General features: G+C 36.8%; 2 protein-coding genes across 3 annotated transcripts; one reads left to right on the forward strand and one right to left on the reverse strand.

Annotated features, from left to right (window-relative positions):
- Positions 1-213: 213 nt before the first annotated feature.
- ERH (ERH mRNA splicing and mitosis factor) lies at positions 214-5,857 on the reverse strand. The gene is made up of 5 exons (XM_026708837.2): positions 5,774-5,857; positions 5,287-5,529; positions 4,348-4,435; positions 3,197-3,317; positions 214-650 (listed from the first exon to the last, which is right to left on the reverse strand). Exons 1-5 carry the CDS (start codon positions 5,855-5,857, stop codon positions 548-550), a joined length of 639 nt encoding a protein of 212 aa, XP_026564622.2. The 3' UTR covers positions 214-547.
- SLC39A9 (solute carrier family 39 member 9) lies at positions 5,719-24,449 on the forward strand. Of its 2 annotated transcripts, none has more exons than XM_026708850.2 (7): positions 5,719-6,329; positions 8,373-8,481; positions 15,595-15,789; positions 17,957-18,025; positions 19,338-19,423; positions 20,391-20,525; positions 20,996-24,449. In XM_026708850.2, exons 1-7 carry the CDS (start codon positions 6,234-6,236, stop codon positions 21,224-21,226), a joined length of 921 nt encoding a protein of 306 aa, XP_026564635.1. In that variant the 5' UTR covers positions 5,719-6,233; the 3' UTR covers positions 21,227-24,449. The 2 variants fall into 2 exon arrangements, with proteins under 2 accessions (XP_026564635.1, XP_087777840.1); XM_087921714.1 differs by lacking the exon at positions 5,719-6,329 and adding an exon at positions 8,234-8,244.
- Positions 24,450-25,046: the final 597 nt, after the last annotated feature.

The raw sequence follows: 25,046 nt of genomic DNA on the forward strand, positions 1-25,046 counted from the left end.
GTGCAGAATGCTGAAAAGTGACAGATTGCCCATTCCTGGTTTATACTGTAATATGTTGTGTAAAGTTAGTTCAAAATTTTAGTTACACCCAATCTGGTTTAATGTGTGAACTCAGAATCTCAGTATGAACTGGAAAATGCATTAAAAGGGTTTTTTTAAAAATAAATTATCTACATATTATATATCCAGCTTATAAAACCACCACTCAATATGTTTAACTAAAGAGCATTTATTTTATTTTTCACTATGATTTTTCACTGCCTCCAAGTAATACTATTGATCTCCCGTTCTCTGAGGAGTACATATAGCAATGGTGGCAAAGGAGATGTGAATAATCTTGAGGAGCTTGAACAAAATAAACTAAGAAAAGTGAAAAATTAAAAATCAAAAATCAAATGTAAAAGACATTTTCTTCTGGAATTGAACAAGTCTCTTACAGTTCCGACTCAGTCATAGGTTTATAAAAATGAACAGTGGACTACAATACAAGACTTTCACTACAGAATGCTGTACACACCTGATGTCCACACCCTCCCTCAGTGCCCCATTATTTGCATGCTTGCTGAGCTTGTCTGCGGAGAAGAACATAAATCTTCTCCTTTATCCAATCTTTATTGTACGGCTGGTATGTCTGAGTATCAGCACGATAGCTGGTAGGAAAAAAAATAGATCAGTTAATATTTTTCATATTGCTTTTCATCATACATTTCTGCAAAACATTTTCTTAAAACCAGTAATTCTCAACATTTTGGAATTTCGTTTCCAAAAACTATTCTGTGTTTCTGAAGTAACCATTATTTTTTTGAATGCAATTCTGTAACTGTTTACGCAGAAATTAAGCATACACTATATTCATTCTATTTCAATATATAATAAAATATTACATATTTTAGGTAACAATTTTTAATGTTTGTTTTTATTTTTAAATCAACACTTTTACTCCTTTTTTAAAAAAAAGTTTAAGCTCTTTGAATTTTATTGTAGACATATATTATCAATATAGTATAGCATGTCATAAAATGTGTAGTATTGGATGTATCATTTAGACAATTATGGCTACAGAGGAATGCATATTTGTTTACTTAAAAGTCATATACAAGTCTTTATATATTTATTTGCCCAATCTGTAAAATACAATTCTGGGCAATCGGCAATATGACATGCATGCCCTCTGGTGGCTTCTAAAATCTAAACACTCAACGACAAAAAAGAAAAGAAAAATCAGAATATTAGCTATCATTTAAGGAACTTAAAGTACTTTTTAACAGTTGTTGTCTTTACAAGGGAATGCATTTTGAAAGATCTACTATCACAGCACTGGAGGTAGCAATTAGTACACTCCAAAAGATTACTCCATGGTTTCCATAATCTTCTAATTAAATGGGTGATGTTGCTTAGAAGTTCATAATAAAGTATCACCAATATGTTGATGACACCCAACTTTACTTCTTCACAAGAGAATCCAGTAAGACAATAGAAGTCTTGAAACAATAATAATGGAGAGGTCTAGGACTAAAAAACCTATTTCACTACAGGTAAAATGGAAGTACTGATGTTAGATGCTCAACAAGGGAAGTAAAGCTTGGTTCTTTGTTAATAGGAAAATCCTTATGCTGCCTTGACCTTAATATAGATGCTCAAATTTGCAGTGTTAAGTTGTTGCTCCTCCAAGAGATAACCTCGCTGTGATTATGCATGCTATTATAATATGAAAATAACATTATTCTAGCATGTTACAAATCTTGAACCTGGTTTGGAAACTTCCACTGATTTAGAGTAAGACCGAAAAAAATATAAATTATATACCATTCTTGAATACATATACTTTGTCTATGCACTGGCTTTCGGTGAACAACTGCACTCAAATTAATGGACTAGTTGCACTTTAAGGAAGTAAAGAATAGGACTGTACAGCAATCTGGGACTTGGAAACCTGGCACAAAGGAGATTGTACATTGCAAGGACACTTATGTTATTGCTTATACCTGTCAGAAAGTCCTTAAATAAGCTAGCCTTATTTTAAGATTTCAAAAGCTGTGACGTTTGCCCTTCAAATCAGCTTTTTCTCCTCTGAATCCAGATTGCTGTACAGGTCTACTAAAAGATATATGCTAAGAAATGCCTCCTTCAATATGAAGTTGGCTAAAATCTAAGTATCTCAGAGTACCTAGTCCAAATATCCACACTGGAAGACTTCAATATAATGATCAAGTAAAAGTCTCAAATATGATACATCTTCTCCAGGGGATTTTTTTCCTTCAGCTGATAATACTACACAATTTTCATCATTCTGGGAAATCTTTTCTTTTTAAGCCTTTATAATATTTTGCACTGTTATATCAGCCATTTTTAAAGTAGCACATAAAAACAACTCCCTCATAAAAGTGTACCAGTGAATCAGTACAATATAAAATACCTACCAACATATTCCTAAATAATTCCATTGTTCAGATACTTGTTGCTTTATACTGAGATTCAATATATTCAATATTCAATAAAGAACTGTTAACATTCCATTAGATTGTACTTATAAAACATATATAAGGTGAGATGAGTCTCATCAAAAGTACTTTTTATCTCACAGCAGAAAGTTATACATTATAGATGTACTTCTATTTGGGCCAATCACTCACTCTCAGCCCTGGGAAGGAAGTAATGACACCACCATCACCACACACACACACACACAAAAAACTGGTCAAGAAAACTGCAGGGATTAACCTAGGCAGTCACCAGGAATCAAAAGTGCAAAAAAATATTGTCCATTAACCATCAGCAGCAAGTAATACTTCCCACTACATTACAGTGGAATTCTGGTATTTTGATAATACTTCTAACCAGTTAATACCGAATGCAATCCAAATCAGAATTTTTTACTTCACTGTCAGCTAATTTTAGGCTTATAGTAAATTATAAACTACAGTACCTAAGCATTGGTTCTACAATGGTAAATGAAAATTTTGTGAGAGCGGTGGTGATATTAATTTGACAAATACTTTCTAGATAACCAAAGCACTATCAGATAAATTATATTTGTTTCAAAAACATATTTACAAAGTAATACACTCATTATCTCTCACATATTAATTCAAGAGGCAGAAGCACAGATCAGTAACATTAAAAGTCTAATTACATATGTGCAAACCAGAATATATACGGCAGTAAAATTGTAGAATTGAAATTATATGATACATACACAAGGCAGCTAAGATCAGCCAAATCATCGATGAAATCAAATAACTGGCTAATATCATATGTAATGGAAGGGCTGTTAGGATTCATTCTCTTCAGGTGCTCTTCATACATTTTACAGACTCCTAAAAAAAGAAAAGGATGATGTTTAGCAGTTACATTACACATTTGTGCCACCTAGTTGTCAGAGTACTTGAATGTTAAGAAAAACATACAAGCAACAAGAAGAAATATGCTAACCCTATAAATAAATGCTAATTCACTTATTAGTTGAGTGGATAAATATAAATACCTTTACAATTTTGTATAAGAATTGTAAGAAAAGTAAGATACTAGATTTATTCACTTTCAACCTTCTTCATTAAATTATTAACAGAATCAAACTTTTCAATATTCATTTAGTAAGGGGTGGACCTAACTAAATATCTAATTTAGATATTGCTTCATTATTCTGCATCACTGACTATAGTGCCCAAAGCTGAGAGGCATTGGGATTCATAAGATATCCTTAGGTCAAACTGCTACAGCAAGAATCACCAATGACATTTGCTTCATTAATCTAATAAAAAGTACAGGCTTTACAGTTGTGCAATACTTTCAATCTGATTCTAAACCAGTGTTTCTAAGCACTTTGAAGCAGCTCTCTGAAGTTAACTACAGGTAGTCCTTGATTTATGACCACAATTCAGCCCAAAATTTCTGTTAAGTAAGACATTTTTAAAGTGAATTTTGCCCCATTTTATGACTTTTTTCCTCAGATGTTAGGGAATCACTTCAGATAAGTTAGTAACCCAGTTAAGTGAACCTGACTTCGCCATTGACTTTGCTTGTCAGAAGGTCGCAAAGGGCGATCGATCACCTGATCTTGGACACAGTAACGGTCATAAATATGAACCAGTTGCCAAGCATCTGAATTTTGATCTCATGATCATGGGAATGCTGAAAAGATTGTAACTGTGAAAAATGGTCATAAGTCACTTTTTTCAGTGCTGTTGCAACTTGGAACAGTCACTAAACAAACTGTAGTAAGATGAGGGCTGCCTGTATGGTACAAGAGAGTATGAGACTTATTAGCTATTTTCCTTCAAATGCATCAGCTCATTTTAAGAATGAACTGCCCTTTAAAAATTCAATTAAAAGTTTTTAAAAAATTACCTTCCATACATTCATTTACAGATTCATAATCTGCATAAGTCCTGCCTTCGGGTCGTTTGGTAGGCTGAACAAGCAGAATTGTGTGAGACTGAAAAGGAAAGACAACAATCTTAAAAGGGCATCAACAAAAGTTAGATCTGTCAAATGCAAATATTTTTCTTCCTGCCCACGCACACACCATTTGTTACATACATTTCTTACATACAGAAACCAATGTAGCTTTATTCTGATGCATACATCCTAGGGAAGATTCACACCCCCGCCTTTCCGCCACAGGCCTCTGACCTGGTTCTCGATCTAATTTTTCCAGAACAATTAAGATTTTTTTTAAAAAAACATAAAGCCCTTCCGATATTAATTCAACTGTTACTACTCCTATTCGTTTTATCATCGGAATTGCTTTATGATTGTTTTTTCTACAATTCACTTTCAAATTATTAAAAAAAAAAAACAGGCGATGAAACCTCCCAATACATCCCCTGAAGGGGACCGTTACTTCTCTTCTCCGCTCAAGGCGGGCCTTTTTTGGGGGGGTTTGGCCAATACAAGGCAGGCCAGGGGAGGCGGGAGGAAAGAAAGTCTTATGGGGAACTCCGTCCGGAGTTGGATGCGACGGGGGCATCGCCTTTCCGAGTAGCCCCCCCCCCCAAACATCCCTCCCGAGGGCGGGTTGGTCCTTCTGTCCCAATGCTGGAAATATTGTAGAGAAAAAACAGGGGGGGGGGAAGAGGGGGGGGAATCCCAGTCAACTGGCCGACCTCCCACCGCCGCCATGGCCACCTCAGGCCCAGTGCAAAAGGAGTAACGAAACGAAGCTGTTTTATTCACGTGGAAACCCTCCCCCTTTCTTTTATTTTAATTTTTTGGCAAATAATGTCAGCCCGCCTTTTCAGGCCTCAGCCTGATAAAGCCGCTCACGCTTTATCTCCTTCGACTCACCATGGCGACTCGTTCCGTTTGGCTCGGGCGCGAAGCACAAACTCCCCACGACGCTTCTTCCCACAATGCATCGCGGCTCCGGATGCAGGGCACCCAAGGCTTTCGTGCGTCACACGAAAGACACACGCCACCCTTCCCACACCGCGGGTTGAAATCATAGAGATGCCGTTGCTTTCGCTCTCCGGTTTCAGAAGCTAGAGAGGCCTCTGTGCTTGTCCCGCGAGATTCCCCACACAGACTCTCCTTTTTAAAAAAAAAAAAAAAGAGACGGAAGTTCTCATCTGGCGTCCCTCTTTGATAAGGGCGTCGCTGCTACCAGACTTTATAATAGCACGCTGGCGTTATTAAATCGGCCATCTTAAATTGGGCCGGAAGGGAAAGAACAAGTAAACCTGGACTTTATAACGTTTCCCTTCAACTGCCAAGTCTCCCGGAAATTGAGCAGGGGAGAGGAAGTGGAGGGCCCCGACTGCCACTTGGCCTTTACGGCGCTATCGGAGGGAGATGAGAGTTGATAGCGGGTTAGACGGGGAAAGGGCAGGCGGGTTTTCTTCCCGCCTTCTGTTTCCATGGGTGTAATTCCTTATTGGCTGAGGAGGAGTTGAGCTTCGGTAATGAGGCCTGGTTCGCCTGCCTGCCTGCCTTCCCTCTGAAGAAAGGGGGGGAGCCCCCTGCCTGAGCTGAGTGGGAGCCCAGCTGAGGGGAAAAGGAGAAGGCGGACTCCGGAGCGGGACTTTGAAAAGCGGCCTCTTCGGAGGTTTCCGTGAGTTTCGGCAACAAAGCAATTGAGCACTTAGTTTTTTCCCTTTTTGCACGAAAACGGGGTGGTCGCCCCGCTTGTCTGCCGCTGAGAAGCTCGGCCAAGGTGCTTGGCCCATGTGGCTTTATTCGGAGCCGCGAGGGCGAATTCCCCTGCTGAGCCGCTGAGCCTGGAGGAGAAGCCGGCCATGGATGATTTTTTATCCATCAGTTTGCTCTCCCTCGCTATGCTGATCGGCTGCTACGTGGCGGGGATCATCCCTTTGGCCGTCAACTTTTCCGAGGTAAGGAAAGGTCTTGAACACCTGCCTTCCAGGGTGTGCGGAAGAATGCAAGAGTATTGTCTGAGGGAATGAAGTCCTTTTAAAATTTGATATAAGAAATCATTTTGCTGTATGCAAAACCCTGGTTGTTGTTTTTTTCAGATTATTCCCCTGTTCTTTTTTTCAGTACTGTTGGCTAAAACTTGAAGAAAGAAACATTATTTCACAGTTGTTTTTATCTGATCTCTTGCATATGTGCATTTAAAAGTGAGTGTATGAAAAAAAAATACATGCCCGCATTTTATTTATATGCAACGTAGTAAAAATATTCTGCATTTTGGAAGGAATACTTTCCAACATATTTTAAAAGATTTGGCAAGCCAAAGGCAGCTCTATATATTGTCATTGTAGTCAAATTGTGCACATGATGCCAAAACATCCTGCCCATGATATAAAAAAATATTCTGGTTATAGAAAGATATCTGCAAACATAAAACTTATTTTAATAATGGAAGCCAGATGCAATTTCATTTACTGCACAATTCAAAAGTAAACTTCAAGTCCAGTAAAGCCTATGGAACTGTCACTGAATAAGCAGGAAGTGTATACTGGTAGTACGTATAAAAATAACAAAACAGAATGCCAGGTTAAAATAGCTTGAGGAAGAAGTTTTAGCTATGGTATATTATTTGTTCTATCCTGTAAAAATACTTTGTTCACAGAAAAAAGAAACATGTAAACTTACTTGCATGCTTCAAACTTTTGCAAGCTAATGCCTGGTCATTTGACTTATTACCTATACTTAATACTTGTGGGTGATCATCAGGTCTGCCTGCTTAGAGAAAATAGGTTATTTTCCAAATAATGTGAAAAAATAATTTTTTAAACTGAAATTGCTGTAAGGATTTGAAAATGTGAAAATCTCAGAATGATTTAAATCAAAGAACCTGTAAATAGCTAAACAGATCTAAAATAAAATATTTTTAAATTTGTTTTCTTAAATGCAAATTAGAAAATTTCTGTCCAGTTCTTTGAGTAGCATTCATGCATTTTCAGAATTAATTAGGCTATATATTTCTTCATCAATTTTATTTCTATGCTGTCACAATCAAGAGACTCTCAGTCTACTGTGAGCACCCTTCATTTGTAAAAAAAAGTTTAATGCTAGATTTTATATGTAAAGTGAAAAGATAATGTGAACAGCTCATTGTGAAAGTGTGAAATGCATGTGTCACATAGATTTGCATTGTATAATTTCCTTAATAAAATATAATAGCATCAGATGTCTTGAACACAGCATTCCAAGAGCATTTGTGGATTGTGTATATTATTGTAAACCATAAAATCTGGCTCTTGTTACTTTTAATAATGTCTGCTTCATCTTTAAAGGCTGGGATTATGTTGATCTTTCATATGATCAAATGTTTTACTTTAGATTATTTTTTAAAAATATGAGACCTGTCTTTTCTGACAGACAGTTCATTGTCATTAAGCTAACTGGTGCTTATACTTTATAGGCTAAAATATATGTTATCTTTTGAAATGTGTCATGTTACCGGAATAAGAATCAAACAGGTTATGCAAATATCAATGTAAAACAATCCTCAGTTCAGATAATGTACTTAGAAACAATAAATTATTGTGTTTTATTTTATTCTCTTTTATTAGTGTAAGTAGGCATCCACATTTCTATTCTTTCTATTCAGGATGAGGATAATGAAAAGAGACCTATTATTTTTTGTCTGTGTTGGAGTGGAAACAAGACAGTGAACCATATGGAATTGTCAATGAAGGCTTAATTAATAAACAGCAAATACATAGTATGTCTAAAATACTATGGGAGTGTTTTATAGGGAGAACAAATACAGTATGGTTCAAAGGTCTGATAGCAAAGGGGTCCATGACCTTTTCCAGTTCCAAGTTATCCACCATTAAAGTAAGCACTGGAAATGAATATGACTGTTTTCTCCATATATATTACACAAACATGTATCCACACTCACATGCATAACAGCATTTATCTTCAAATTTCCTTTAATTAATTATTTTACCTTTTATTTTCAGGAAAGATTAAAACTGGTTACAGTTCTTGGCGCCGGGCTCCTTTGTGGAACTGCCTTGGCTGTCATTGTGCCTGAAGGAGTACATGCACTTTATGAAGATCTTTTGGAGGGTAAGAAAATGACTCTTATTCTGGTACAAGGAATTTGGAATAAAACAGATGTTTTGGTTCAGACTATAAACATTGAGTACTATGGAAGAGAGATTTGTTTTTCCCTCCCCAAAATTAAATGCAAAATGCAGGAGGACTTTACTTTTTTAAAACAGATTTTATCCTGTGGCACTTTAAAATTTAATTGTGATATATTGTGATTTAAAGCTATATATGAAGTTATATAGCTTTTTCTTGGTTAGTTCCTTTCTTCAAGTTTGCTGTGTCCTGGCTTTTACACTTAATTGTTATGATTTAAAAGAGATTTGTAAATTGAAATCCTGCAGACTATATATTCTAGTTCATGTGATCAAATTGAATAACAACTGAACTTCGTATCAACCACAATTCAGCTTCAACTTCTTTGTTTATAGACATTAGATGTTTCAAAAAACAATGTAGTAGCTTGAAGGAATATAGAGGACAGGGCCGGATCTATTTCTTATTTCCTTCACTTAATCTTAACAACTGGATGTAATTCTAGAGAATCATTGCAGAAGCTGAAATCAGATGAATAAATACCATTGGCGAATGTATTTAAAATAAGCAAATTTATGTCAGTTTATATAATTACATACATTTGATTGTAACAGGTGTTTTGGTAATAGAGTCCCGTTTTCTACAGCAATGGTTGCCAACCAGTGGGCAGGGGACCACTGGTGGTCCGTGAGAACATTTTGGTGGTCCGCAGAGAAATGTCACCCCCAAAGCAATTAATCTAGGCTGCGTGGGAACACCAGGCTGTGCCACTCACATGGCCTGTGGGAACACAAGGCTTGCATTGCGAACAACATGAGATAGTGAGGGGAGAGGGGAAAGGGCGGGGGGGGGAACTTGTCTCACCCACCCCATGCGCCTCACCTTGCAACTAGGCTGCTTCTTTCCATTTCTTCTTCTGTTTTTGGCTGCACGCAAGGAAAGCAGCAAAAGTCTTTCTTTCTCTCCCCCAAACTCCGCCAGAAATGAGTATTTGGGACTCAGCAAGGCATCCTGCTTCAAGAGGCTGCGCTGGCACAAGTTTCACAAAGACTCGTTTCTGGTGGAGTTTGTGAGAGAGAAAGACTTCCGCTGCTTTCCTTGCATGAAACCAAAAGTCTCTTCTCCTCCCCCCCCCGCCCCCCAGGAATGGATGGTATCCTGCGATCCCAAATAAAGAATGATCACTCAGTAGAAAAACAGGGTAGGGAAATTTCTTGCAGACTTTTTAGGGGATTTTCCCAAGGTCTCTGGTCCGTGGGATTTAAAATTATGAGTTTGGTGGTCCCTCGGGTCCAAAAGGTTGGCAACCCCTGTTCTACAGCATCTCAATACTTTAAAAAAAAATATAATACATTTTCCTGCCCATATATCTTAGAGAAGATCATAATATCACGTAATATGACATATGGTTATCCTGCTTGAGCAACTATATATGTTTTATCAGCTTTAATTTCAATATTTTATCAAATGCTTACATTGTCTCAAATTCTCTAAGTTAGACTACAATGTGGTGGCTTACATCAGGGGTCCCCAACCTCTGGTCTGTGGATCGGTTCCAAGCTGCAGCATGCCAGAAACTGAGCCACGCAAACAAGTCAGGGTCCCATCCACGGAATGCAGGCAGCATGCTAAACCATGCCCCCTCTGGTTTGTGGGAAAGCCTTTCTCCATGGAACCTGGTGCCCAAAAAGTTGAGGGCTGCTGGATTACATGGTTAGGACACTGGGTTGGAGGTTAGCAAACCTGCCTTCAGATTTGAAGGCAAGTTTGGACTGAGGGCTGTTATGGACTGCTGTGTGGCAGGGTCAGGTCCCATCATTTTCTCCAGCTCTACAGGTGTTTCCACCCCCACCCTGGGCAATGGTGCTATTATCAGCTAATCCCTTCATCCAGAAGCTCCTTAAACTTGACAGGGGTACAGCAAATGGCCAGGCCTTAGGTATATTAAAAGTGAAGCCTTTAATAGTTCATTGCCTCTTTAAAATCTTTTTCATGTTGATAAGGGGAGGGACAGACAGAGTGCTGATAAGAAAGTAAATACAGCTTTGTTGGAACTTAGATAAGCAGGAAATTAGAGTTTTCCAGTGGAGGATAGCAGATTATTTGGGCCACAGAAACACTTATCTAAGCTTACGATAGCCTCCTGTAAACTCTCATGGCCTCCTGTAAACAGATGAGAAACATGCATTTACTAGGGGACTTTGGGGTTTAGCAATTTCTTTCAAATTTATATTGTTTTAGCTTGTATTTTTGTTTTAATAAGCATGTTTTGTAAAAATAGCTAGGAGTTCATCTAATAGTATGTGTTCAGATAAATTTAAGAAATACTGCTTGGATTTTTTTTAAAAAAATGAGTAAAATCAGAAATTTTTTGATGCTTATAATGATTTCATTTGTAAAATAGTTAAAAGGATTTATCAAACCATCCCAATTTATTTTCCTAACCCTTCCTTTGCCCTCCATAAAACTCCAGGGTAACTGGCTTTGTGCAGTGGGGTGGGGACTGCCTTTGAGTCAGTTTTTGACTCTTGGAAATTCCCTATTTTCTGAAGTGGTTTCCCATTGCCTGCTGCTTAGGGCTGAACTGCCCAAAGTCACCTAGGGGGCTTTGTTGATAGGCAGGACTAAAATGCAACGGTTTTCTAGACTAGTGCTTTAACTACTCCACCAAACTGGCTCTCATTACTGGCTGTTATTCCCTGTAAATAACTTGAGTTCAAAACCTTTGTTCAAACATTTCATGACTGTTAAGCAATGTTTACTAATTTGGGGGATGGGGCAAAGGTTATTTATTTTAACCTGTTATTTGATGATGTTATTAGCATCCTGAACTACATCTTTTCTTCAAATAATTTTATTAAGGTTTGCAAATTGAAAGGATAAAATAAAATAAAACTACAACAAATACCAAAAAGAAAATAAGAGTAGAAAAAAGAAGACTGAATTATACCCTTATCCTTAACAGATAGTTTCAGATATTTAACAATTCAGTGAAGGAGAGAGAGCAGTAGCTGAGAAAGGGATAATATTTTTGCATTGTTTTAGTTTGCTGATATTTATCACTCTCTGCAGAAATTAATAACCCCGGCAACTGTAAACCATAAGCATGATTTCTTCTCAAAAACACTATGTAGTTCTAAGGGGAGGGATCAGGTCTGCATTCCATCTTAATGGAATGTGGATAGATAGAATGCATCTCAACACAGTAATTCAGGAGAGACAAGCATCCAAATAGCAATCAGTGTATTACAGCTCATCAGATGTTAACTCTTTTCCTCTTCATGGTTCTGTCATATTCTGCTAATCCCTGCATCAGATGGACTGCTGGAAAGAGCTGCATTTGTTTGAAGGGTAATAATCTGGGGCCATCCAAAGCACCAGATATAGTAGCTCTCAAAACACAAATACACAATTAAGATTTTCTTTCCTATACTTGAAAAGAATTCAGTGGATTAATTGGACTAGGTTTCTCAGTTCATGGTCCAGTCACGTGAAAAAAGAAAATATGAGCAAATGCTACACAGAGATTTGCGTAATTTAATAGGCCTGCAAATTCTGCTGTTTATACTTTATATTGAACTTTTCTCTTAGTTTTGAATGATGCTACACATTTTAATAACATTTTAAATTTGATGTTTGATATATCCTGATTGGTATATTTGAAGATTGAATATGATTGAGAACAGGTTGTCAAGTTCACTAGAGCAGTCATGCAAAATTGCCGTGCCTAATGGCTGATGTATGCTGTGATATATCTAAGGATAGTGATCATTTCAAAGCATGTTTCTAGTATTATTGCAAGAAATTCTGTGCTTATTGTATTTCTTATTATTTGGATATCTTTTAAAAGCAGACTCTTATTATTCATTACCATAATTGTTCAGTTATCCACCCAGGAATACAGTCACATGAAAAAGGAAGTATACCCCATTGGAATGTTCCACTTTTTCAACATATTTCAGCGCACAGATATTTGATCTTTAATTTAATAATAATTGATAATATAACAAATTTTCACCATTTATATTTTGTAGTCCATTGTGCAATTTAATTGAATGTAAATGCAAATTTTGCACAGTACACTGTGAGTTTTTTCTTTCTTTTTTATCATACATGGACATACCAATATTTTGTTTTCATTCAAAAAGTATATTTTATTTATTTGTCAAGTTCTGAAATTACCAATCTCTCTCACAGAGGAATTGCAACAAATAAAAATTCCGGTGTACAAACAAAATATTAAAATATAAAAACATAAGATTTAAAAAGAGGCAAAGATGATTAAAAACTAATGTTAAAAGGAAAGGGGGAGGACTTTCAGGGCACTAACCACCCTGACAGCTATCTGCTCTTCTGTGAGCCCAAAGCAAGCCATGTTTTCACACCTTTCTGAAAGGCCAGGAGAGTGGGGGCATGGCTCATCTCTGGGGGCATAAAGAGGGATAGTCTAATTGAACAAAAAGCTATACAAAATGACTTTGGATCATTTATTTAACAAAAAATTAGCAGATATGCTATTTCATTCTGTAGAAAAAGTAAGCACAACCTTGCTTCATATACAGTGACTTCTCCCCCAATGTGTATGTATGTTATATGGTAGGGTATGGCTGCAGTATTATTATTTATCCCCTTTATTATTTTTTACTTCCCTCTTTTATTATCTGTAAACTTTAGTGTTTATTATTGTATTCCACTGTTTTGCAAGTACACTGAGTACTTCTGTATTGTAGACAAAGTCCTTGAGCTAACCACACTTGGCCAAATAAATGAAGTATAAGTACACTCTAATCCCTGCTATTGTTCCCTTTGGCAGAAATAATCTCAAATACACATTTCTTATAACTGTCTATCACTCTCCAAGATAGACTGGGAGGATTTTTTTACCCATTCCTCCATGCTGGTGGAGGTTATTCCAACTGTGCAATATCTGGGAAGGTTTTTTGCATGCATAGGCTTTTTCAAATCACCCCACAGCATGGTGGGTTTCCTGGAATGTTTAGAGTCATGTTGCAAGGTTCACTTTCGATAGAGCTTCAATTTTCTAACAAACGGTCTCATGTTATCTAAACACCCTCTGGAACAATGAAGAATTCATAGTGCATTTTGTGATGGTGATCTCCGCAGGCCTTGAAACAGCCCCAAACCATAACATTTTCACTACCATTCTTTACAGTTGATATAATGTTCGTCTGGTGAAATGTTGCCTTTGGTTTTCACCAAACATGTGCCCTGATACTGTGGCCAAATAATTTGATTTTTTTTTTTGCCTTGCTGCTGAGAGCACATTGTTCTAGAAGTCCTGGTGTTTGTCTAGGCCAAGCTTGTCCAACCCGCGGCCCGCGGGCTGCATGCGGCCCAGGTCGCCTCATAATGCGGCCCAGTGCCCACCCCAACCTTTGTGCCAGAGCCAGCGAGGAGGAGGAGGAGGAGAGGCAAGCGCGGGGTGGGGCGAGGCAAGTGCCAGGCCAAGCAGCAATAGAAAAGGCGGGCGCCGTCAGATCGCCACCTCCTGCTGTTGCCACCACCGCCGCCGCTTCTGCCGCCGCCCCCGCCGCCGCTTCTGCCCCCGTTGCCCCTTCTGCCCCTGCCATCGCTGCCGCTTCTGCCGCCGCTTCTGCCCCTGCCGCCACTGCTTCTTCCCCCGCCACCGCTGCTGCTTCTGCCCCCGCCGCCGCTTCTGCCCCCGCTGCTTCTGCCCCTGCCACCACTGCTGCTTCTTGCCCAGCCGCCCTTCTTCCCCACCACCGCCGCCGCTTCTTCCCCCGCCGCCGCCGCTTCTTCCCCCACCACCGCTGCCACTGCTGCTTCTGCCTTCCAGTCCTGCCTCATCCAGCCGGGCCATTTGCAGGAGGAGAGGTAGGCGCGAGGCAGGCAAGCTTTCTCCCCCCCCCCTTGCAAAATTTGGCCGGAAAATAAACCATGATAAAAAAAAACGTGATAAAAAAAAGTGATAAAAAATAAACAATTTTTAATAAATAATAAATAATAAAAACATCTCACTAACTTCATTTCCAAATAAATTTAATATGTTAACTATGTTTTCTATGGTTTTTTTGGATGATCAGATATCGTTACTGTTATTTTATTTTATGTGCAGCCCAAACCAAATTTTCATCTTCTAATGTGGCCCAGGGAAGGTGAAAGGTTGGACAAGCCTGGTCTAGGCATTCATGAGCAAACTTGTTCTGATGTGTTCTTTTTGGGCAGCAAAGATTTCCTTCTGGCATACTTCCAATGTATATCTGTGCAGTTTTCTAATGGTAGACTTATGTACTTTAACATTAGTAGTGATGAGACAGACTTGTGGATCACATGAAACTATGGGATTCTTTTTTCAGCAAAATGATTCTTCTTGTGGGTTAAAGTTGCTGAGATGGCCTGGCCTGGCCAAGTTGACAGTTGTTTGAAATCTCCTCTTATAGATGATTTTCTGGACAATTCTTGTGCACCTAGTCCTAATTTTAGATAACTCAGGTAGTGATAAATATAGGGATGTTTTTACATTTTTCACATACATTTGTTTATTTAAATGACAAAATGCACTACACAATGTAAACGTTCATGATATGTGTTATATCCTCTTTATCAATATCATTGAAATGGAGATCAAATGTCTCTATATTGGAAAAGGAAAATATTTCAATGGGGTGTACTTTTTCACATGACAATGGATTGATTTGAACCATAAAAATACTCTGCCAAAACAGAAAATGAATACAATAAAAAGATGGCTTCCATTAGACATTGAAGATATTTTGCCCAAAATACTTACTTCTAGCCTTTAGAAATTCAGATTCCTGTCTGTTTGCTTTATGCCTGCAGATATATACTTTTACTTTCATTCAGTTATTTGATGAAACAGTTATGTGATGTTATAGACAGATATTATATTATATTGAAGTCATGTTAATCAAACAATTGTTTCTGATCAATTTTAAATCATATTCTAAATTTTTTTTTTACAAGATTTGAAAACTAATTAATCACTTTTAAAATTAAAAATGTTCCAAAGAGTGCTTTGATTTGACTTTTAGCATGTTAGGAATTGAGCCTTTTGCAGTTCTAATTTCATCTGTTCTTTTTGGTTTCCTTTAGCAAAGCACCAGCCAGTCAGTGAGAGTCAAAAGGTCGTTGAATCTGAGAAAGCAGATGTTCCAGATGTGCATGATCATAACCACAACCATGACCATTCAAGATTACATGCTTACATTGGTGTTTCTCTTGTTCTTGGCTTTGTCTTCATGCTGCTGGTAGATCAGATTGGCAGTTCTCACGTCCACACTGCAGATGGTAAGCCAAAGTTTTTCTAATAGGCAATCAAAACGAGAACAATTATTTGGAAATATTCAAATAACTAAATATTTGTTGTACATGATACTGTGAATATGAAGAAAGATGGGGATGAATTTTGGAGCAAAATAACATTATTTTCACCCATATGATTTTGCAACCCAACGTTTGCTCAAAAATTTACACCCTTAATGGTGAAAGAAAATAGTGTACATGAGTCCTCACTTAGCAACTCATTGGAATGGAAATTTCTATCGCTAAGTGATACAATTGTCAGGTTAAATATCACATGATTGCACCGCTAAGTTGTGACAGATGTAGTAGTTCTGGTTGTGGCTAGGACTATGCTATCCTTAGGCAAAAACTTCACCCTTGTCCTGCCCTGCTGCTCTTGCCTCCACTTCAACTCCCCATCTGCCTGTTATCTCTCCCCGCTTCCCCAGACTCTGCCCTTTTGGCCATCCAGCGGTCGGCTGGGCTTTCCTAGTCTTACAAGGACTCATGTGGCCAGAAGCTGCTTTGCAAAGGGCCAGGTCAGACACACCTTGTAAGCAGCAGGAAGAAGAAGATGGCAAAAATTGACAGCAGGAGCAGTGGATGGCAGGATGGCAGAGGGCAGAGGCAATGGAATAAAGGGTGGCTAAAAGGGTAATAATGGAGGGACAGATAGGTGGTGGGAGGAACTGAAGCATACTGTTGTATGGTTGTAAATGCAGGTAGGCTTCTAAATTTTAATTGTGACCACGGAGGTGATTTCACAGCTGTAAGTTTATGGACCGGCCATAACTAACATTGTTCAACACTATCATAACTTCAAATTGTCACTGAATGGCCATTAAGGTAGGGCTTTAGAAATTAGGAATTTAGAAATTGTAGAGATTGGAATTTGTAGAGATTTTTGGGAAAATAAACAAATGAGCTTCTAGCTTTAAATGAAATTTAATAAACCCATGAGTAATTCTTTTTCTTGTGTAAATAAACCTTCTAACTGGTTAAACAAACAACTATTGTGATGGCTCAATTCAGTGTAGTAGATTTGCCTGAGATTTCTGCTAAAAACAAAGTAAATGGCAGAAAGGGTTTATTTTAACCAGAAAATACTTGAACATTGAATATTGAGCACTGAAACATTGTGCTTGGTTCTTTGCAGGTACCTGTGGAGGCATGCCTTCCGCACCAAGCCACAGTGTTCTGATATAATAAGCATGTCACAGAGAACATAATCCCATCTTTAGTATATTTCTTTAACCCATAACTAACCTACTGCCAATCATAGTTACATTCTACTTGACAGTAACTAAACCTAATCATTGTTAAACCATGTAAAAGTGATTTGGAGCCCATGCTTTTCTGATCGCTCCATCTAACAGCTGCATTTCAAAGCTCCTGCCTGATATTTTCACTGTTTAACAATGGTTACCTGTCAATGTTAATTTGCCTCCACCCTCTTGGCCTTCCAGGTGGGACTTAAAACCTGGGTCTGCTGATTGGCCTGGGCCCTGATGGGGGCGTGGGTATATTAAGAAAAGATCCTGCTTCCACCTCATTAGATATTGCTTACTTCTTAATCTGTATTAATTTTAATATGTATCACTTTAATATTGTAATGTTTTATATTACCATTTTTATCTTGTTGAAAGCCACCTGGAGTCACTTGATGGCAAGGTGGGCATCATATAAATTTAATAAATAAATAAAATATTAAACAGCATCTTTCAAAAGGTTTCAATTTCATGGAATATTCCATCCTCTTAAATGGGAAGAAGGGAAAGAAGGAAGGAAAGATACAAAGGCACTGAGAAAGAATTAATAGAGATAATTTAGTTTGATGAAAAATTGTTATTATAATCTGTTCACAATAAAGTCATAACTGCCAGTTCTTTAGCTGGTGTTGGCCTTCTTATTCATCGATTTCCTCCTAAGAACCTGGAATGTCTAATGTATCAGCATAGTGTATAGTGTACGTATATTATCCTATATAAAAAGCCTCCGGAACTCAGTCTTCTTCTAGTTTCTAGGCCATCACTGTAATCACTTGACTAAAGTGGCTTTTTAACCTATATTAACTTCTATTTGAATATTAACTTTTCTAATGTTTCTTCATTTCAGTTTCTGCTCATACTCTCTTACTTATGTCTTTTTGACTAAGATTTCTTTATTATTTCAGACCCAGAAGCAGCAAGGTCGGGCAATTCCAAAATTACTACTACACTAGGACTAGTTGTCCATGCAGCAGGTAAGTTAATGTTATTGGTTGGTTATGTTTTTCTTTTTAAAAAATGATGCAGGTATTGTCAAGTTATGTGAGTTAGGGTTAAGCTATAATTGCATGACATTATCCCAGTACTTACTGCTACTAATAATGGAATAATGCTGTGGACCTCCTTTTTATTCTTCTCCCCAAGTTTAGTCCACCTTGAGATAAGAGAGCAGGGAAGAGACTAAACTGAACTGCAGGAATATTTGCCTACGATTCTCTGCAGCTCAGGGCTATTGTGATTTTTAATAGGAAAATACATATGTCATCCAGTCTATAGGCTTTAAGTTTCTAGAGCTTTATTTCTAATAAAAAATGTTTGTCCTCTAGAATTACATTTGGAGACAAATCTTTTTAAGTTTTTTAAAAAAATCTAAACAAATATTTTTACTTTGTTTCTGCAAAACCATTACAATGTAAAGTTCAAAAATATTGTGGTTTTGCATTTTTTGTATATTATAATATGAATTACTGCTTCTCTCTTGCTACTGTACTGTACTTAACTACAAGTGCACTATAAATAAATTTGCTGCTGCTACTTTATACATTTGTTTCAAACACTGTAGCAATATATCTGAATTTTTAGACCCTATATCTCCTGCCCTAAAACATACATTCCCTTTTCAACTTTTAGAATGAGTTTTAGAACTTTAAATCCCCAATTAGTTATGTAAAGCAAAATTGACATTTAATATACCTAGATTTCACAATGAATCTACTGATAATTTAAGGAGGAAAGTTATTAGTTGTAAATTTATTTCTTCATAATATTGGTTTAAAAAGCCAGCCTAGCTCAAAACTGACTCACAATTTGCTCTGTGTTAGGTGACCAAGCCATGAAGGACTGTGACAAAGAATTCCCAGTTCAGGAAAGGGCATAGTTGGTGCATCAGATGAATATATGCAAGGGCCTTCCTGATCATAGCTGGTTCTTGCTCAGAGAATAGAAACTGTGAATCCAGGAGAACCTAATTATGCACCACCCCTGAATGGGGAAATACAACTCGATTAGATCACTGGGACCAGAAGAACCAAAAACATAGCAACAAAGCACAATGTTGCAAAAAACTAAATAAAACTGTTGGCTATGTGACCATTCCTGATTCAAAACTGTTGCCATGGATCTACTCCGAAACATAAATATTAAAACCATCAGCAGGAATGGGAGAGCAGGTTAAGATAAGAGAATCAAGTAACAGACTTACTCTTGTATAATTTAGCTCCACTAACTCTTTGATCAGTGGATGGATTCACTATCATGTGGCTTGTTTTTCCTTCCTCCCTCATTAAGCTGATGGTGTTGCCTTGGGTGCAGCTGCTTCTACATCTCAGACTAGTGTCCAGCTAATAGTATTTGTTGCAATTATGCTGCATAAGGTAAGTTTTGAATATGAAATTTTTCCATGCTTCTTTCATCAGTGAATGATATTTGTTATTAGGCATCATAGACTTCAGTGAAGTACAAAAGCTCTTTAAAAATATCCGTGCACTTTTTAAAGCATTTCTGTTTGCTTTTGTATTTAGGATTGCATCTAGGAGTAGAGGTATGCAGTTATGTACTGTGTAGGTGGGAGTTTTGTGCTAGCCCAGTAATAACATGTAGTAAGTAGCAATTCTTCTTACTGATGAATTTAATGTAATTAGAAGATACTTTATATACAGCTAATTTTGATTAGAATCACATAGATCTTGTATAAGAGATAGTGGCTAATTCTGAACAATTACTGGGCCTGAAACTATACTAATTTTATATTTTGGATTTCTTGTTATAGCAACAGGGCCAAACAATCTCTTTGATTTTCCAGAATTACATTCTAATTTAACTAAATTAGAGATTGCTGCCATAGAAATTGTATTTTCACAATATGCCATGGTACATGTTTGTAATCACAAAATTACCTGAATGCAAACAAATAAGATTGCTACTCACCAGCCTCTTTAGCTCTCCACGATGCTTTTATCATAATAATCTGTATGTATTATTTTAATATTAAAATAAGAATTTTAGTATTTTTTTTTTACTAAAAAGTATTTGTTAATAAGAAATAACTTTTTTCAACTGTATGGCGTATAGTGTTATAAGGAAGAGGAAAGCATGTATTTTTATTATACTCGAAGTGTGCTATCCTCCCCATTATAGTATTTTAGTAGCAACTCTACTATCTCACATTAAGGGAGTGCTATACTGATGATACATTATACTCCATCAACAGAAAAACTTAAGGAAGGGCTCAGTAATGTGCTACTGGCATTTGATCTTACTAAACATTCTATTTTGCAAATGAGGGGAGTACAGCTTGTTTTATACTTGAGGATTACATATTTAATTTCTTTTATGTTGTAGGCACCTGCTGCTTTTGGGCTTGTCTCGTTTCTTATGCATGCTGGCCTTGAACGAAATCGAATCAGGAAGCACTTGCTGGTTTTTGCACTAGCAGCACCTGTTTTGTCAATGGTAACTTATCTGGGATTAAGCAAGGTAAAACAGCTGTGAAACATGAACAGTTTTAAATAATCAGATTAATCATATTTACCAGCCAGTTGTGCATCAGTATGCTTGTTAGGGAAGCTGTATCGCAGATGCTTAAATATTTGGCATTTTGTTTAATAGAGCATTTTTGCTGGATTATGAATTGTTCTTTGAGTGAAAGTATTGCATACAAAATGCAATTAATTGGTCTTGTGTTGACTTTTTTTAACTAACATCAAATCATGGATTTTATATAAGTCATCTGTCAGCATTTAGATTTTTTACACTGACAACAATTTGCAGGGTAAATTTCCCATTGGTAGTAGAGGATTTTAGATCTCTAGAACATTCTTTGAGGTGAGGTATAATGCTTTCTAAAGATATTTTTTTGAAATTTCAGTAGAATAGCCATTGAAGAACAATTTAAGGAAGGATGAACTTTATATCTTATCAGCATTTTGCCTTTTTTTATTTTACAGAGCAGTAAACAGGCACTTTCAGAAGTCAATGCCACTGGAGTTGCCATGTTGTTCTCTGCTGGGACTTTCCTGTACGTTGCCACAGTTCATGTTCTTCCCGAAGTGGGTGGAATGGGACACAGCCATAAACCTGAATCTGCTGGAGGCAAGGGACTCAGTCGCCTGGAGGTGGCTGCATTGGTTCTGGGTTGTTTGATTCCTCTGATTTTATCTATCGGACACCAACATTAAAACTTGGAAGACCAGCATTTCCCCCCCTCCCTCAATCTGATATAAGCAGCAGTCAGTTGCTTTTTGTATTGCTGTCTCTCTTACCCTGGTAACCACCCCGTGTATGTTAAGGAGTTGGAGAGGATCATCATTTCAACAAGAAAACTGTGGGAAAACTCAATATGAGAGAGAGAGAGAGAGTACTCTTCAACAGCTAGTTAAAAATCCTGCATAATTTCTCTTTTCTAAAGATATTTTAATTATGACTTCCTACCTATTCTCAGGGAAGCTGGACCTTGGATATTATCTGGGAAGATCCTTGCAATTCATCATGAAATCATAATCCAGATATTCTGTATGTCAGCATTCAGAGCTGATCTCTTGACAGTATCATGCTATCTTCTAATATGCAGGAAGATTGTTCCCATCTTCCAAATGTTCATGCATTAATAATGGCATGGGCTGACTTAGAAGGAGGCATCTGGTGAAGAATATTTGTGAGGATGAAGTTGTAGGCAAAATTTGTATTAAAGAAGTTTACTAGGATTCTTGCATTGAATTATTATGAAAGCACATTTGTTCCTTGATTTTAACAGGCTAGACAGTACAGAAGAGAGCCACATTTAGCAGAAGGTTAGATTATTCTGAGCTCTAAGAAATATTATTTTTATTCAAATGAATGCTAGTTTATTTACAAAATATTGCTTTTCAAGTAGAATAAGGTAAGCCCTGTTCATCAGACATCAACATCAAAAGCAAAAGTGTAATACTTTCTGATATTACTACCAAAAATCATTCCAGGTTGTGAGCTTGTATTGAATTAAATGTCTGAAGTCTGTTAAAACTGAGTATCAATACACCTCTAGAACACAATTCTACTCATCGTAGTGGTTCAAAAAGGTAACTGTAATTATTACAAAAAAAACTGTCAAAGCCATTGTCTTAAAAAAAAATTAAATGGTAAAAATATATGTTGATTACTGGTGCACAGTTTTCTATATACTTTAAATTTTCAATCATATTGTCAAAGTCATTAATAGTTAAAATTTTATTTATAAACAAGATGAAATAGTGTTTGAGTGAAATGGTTTTTACTGGACTGGTTTCTCCATGAGATAAATCTGTTCCTTTCCTCAGTAAATGTTTACAGTCCAGTAATTAATGAAACTTCTTTTCCATGCCTACCTTGCTCACATATTATATTTCCTTGACAGTGGATGTTAAGGTTGTTCAGAATGGTTATGCTTTAACTGGCAGTTCCTACTTATTGAGTGACTATTGGTTGTGCGTCAATAGACAATATCAGTTTTTCATTACAAAAAATCTTGCCTTTTAATATGGGGGGGTGGCATAATGTCAGTACCAGAAAGGACTTAACATTAAATAATATAAACATGACTTTTTCTAAAGGTTTTTTTAAAGCTGATACTCAACAGACCTATTGACTGCTATTCTTTCCAATATGTGTTTTATCAGCTGCGTACATTTATATCATCAATAACTGGGATAAATCCTCTGTGCTAGTGTGGACCAAGCATCATAAAATGGTGCTATCAATTGCCTAGTAAATCACAAATGGACCTGCCAGTTGCACTTGATCTCTAAGAAAGCATTTCAAATATTACAGTTTTAGAATTTTCTTCTCTTCTGTGCTAGGAGAGAGAATAGAAACACGTTTGTCAAACCATGGGACAAAACCCCCAGATATACATGAATTGAGGTGGTTAATGTGTCTGTCACGTTTGCACACTTAATGACTGAAAATAAAAGTCATAAAATGCCAAATTACCATTGCTGGGGAAAATGACAAGAATGTCTATTCTTCCAACTAGAAAGTTGGGAAATAATGGCAAAATGACAAGTCACCAAACTTGATTGAAATGTCATTAATATAGAAATATTTGGAAAAAGAATAGGGATTCTGGGATAAAATTTTGAGTTGAAATTGTATTTTTTTTTTAAAAAAATTATTTGATCATTGTATGTAACTGAGAGAGAACTTCAGGAATTCTGTTTTAAGCCAGACTCAGCTTTAAGTGCTTACTTATGAATTTGTGAAAGCAAGTCTGTTAGTTCTATCTTTCCTATTTCACTTCACTGGACTTGTGCTCGATAGGTAGAACTAAATTATTATTTGTAAGGCAATGGCTTAATGTGTGACGTTTATTGCACAATAAACATCATAAGGCACAGGGAATCATAAGTACAGGGAATGCTTGTGGGGCTGATTTGCTCCTGTGTGGGAGCAAAGGTGCCTTGAATACTTTGCCAGTATTTAATTGCTAACTAGTGTTGTAGCAGTGGTGAGATATGAGAAGGGAATTTCTTATGAATAAAAAAAATTATGTAGCACAATTCCAGAAATTTGATCTCTTGTAATACTCTTGTAAAGCTCCATTTGAGAAATCTGGATTGCCCAGATTTTAAAAATCAATGTAAAATCATTGCTTTTTGTAGTCTAATTCTACTCTTCTTGACTCTTATTACTAATCCCATCCAAATTGTACTCTGAACTTCCCAGTAAACCTGAAAGCCATGGATTACTAAATAGAGGTACATCATTAATACATTCTTACAAATGCCAACACTTCCAAAAGTCACATCAGTTGTAGACTGAGTTAAAAGTGGAAATGTTTCACTATGAATTGTGTCTGTATGCAACATTATATTCAGTCACCTAATTGCCATTATTCATAAAACAATCTTTGGCCTATGCTGGAGAAATGTAAGTTTACAATATTTGACAGATATACCAAGGAAATGCAGTATCTTCAATTGAAAGGAAATGTCTTGGAATTTCTGAAACAATGGAAAAGAGAAGCTCAAAAGTGATTTTCCAGTATCCTAAGTGAAAATAATTTTTAATATCCAGCTGTACCGGAATGGGAAAACTTGAACAATAAATTGTGCTGCTGTGCTGTTTATGATGAACCATAGGTAACTTGGAACATGGGAAGCCCTTGCTGCAGCATTTGAAGGAGAATATCCATTTCAAAAAGATACGAACTTTTACATGTTTCTGTTATGTCCCTAACCAGCTATGATTTTATGGGCAGTGTTCCCTGGTCATAGCTGTATACCTGATTCCTTATACTAAAGTGTAATTTTAATGTCTTTTCTAAATCATTTGTACACATGAGATCATTCCATGGATGGCTGCCTTATTTTTAATTTTTTCACTTTAATTGTGAACTGTTTAAATATGTTTTTATTATATTAAAAATTATTTGCTGCATTGTTGAAATAAGTTGTCTTATTTTTAATGGTGACAAAAAAGCAATATGTAGATTCTTCAAGGGGAAATGGTTTATACTTTGCTTTCTCTCATTTTTATTTCCTTATTCACTTCCAGAAACGGATTAGATAAAGCAATTTTAGAAGAACCCAGTGAAAAGCATAATAAATCAGCATACTTTGGCCATCCCCACCCCCCCATCCTGGTGCATCCAAATGTAACACACCAAAGTATTAAATGTACTTACTTAAATATTTCTTTTATTTTCAAAACTTGTTGATTTACATACTCTTGAAGACCATTGGAAACTTCTGTTGGACCATAGTTATCATGAGTTATCATGATAACTCCCTTCTGTAAGCTACAGCTAGGTGCAATTCAAAGTGCTGATGATATCCTAGCTGACAGAACTGTGTTGCCTGTTGGACCAACTGCTCCTGAGGGTATATTTGCCCATCCCCATACATTCTGAAGGAGAAGGCAAAAAACTCTTAGTCCTTTCTTTGACATTGTCATATTATGAGACCCAGGAGGTGTGCCGCCTTTGTGATGTACCCTGCCATTTGGAATGATCTTTTCTTAGATATAAAGTTGGCCCCAACCATT

The sequence above is a fragment of the Pseudonaja textilis genome, chromosome 1 (assembly GCF_049901715.1).
Source record: "Pseudonaja textilis isolate UNSWEBS1 chromosome 1, rPseTex1.2, whole genome shotgun sequence".
Classification (NCBI taxonomy): domain Eukaryota; kingdom Metazoa; phylum Chordata; class Lepidosauria; order Squamata; family Elapidae; genus Pseudonaja; species Pseudonaja textilis.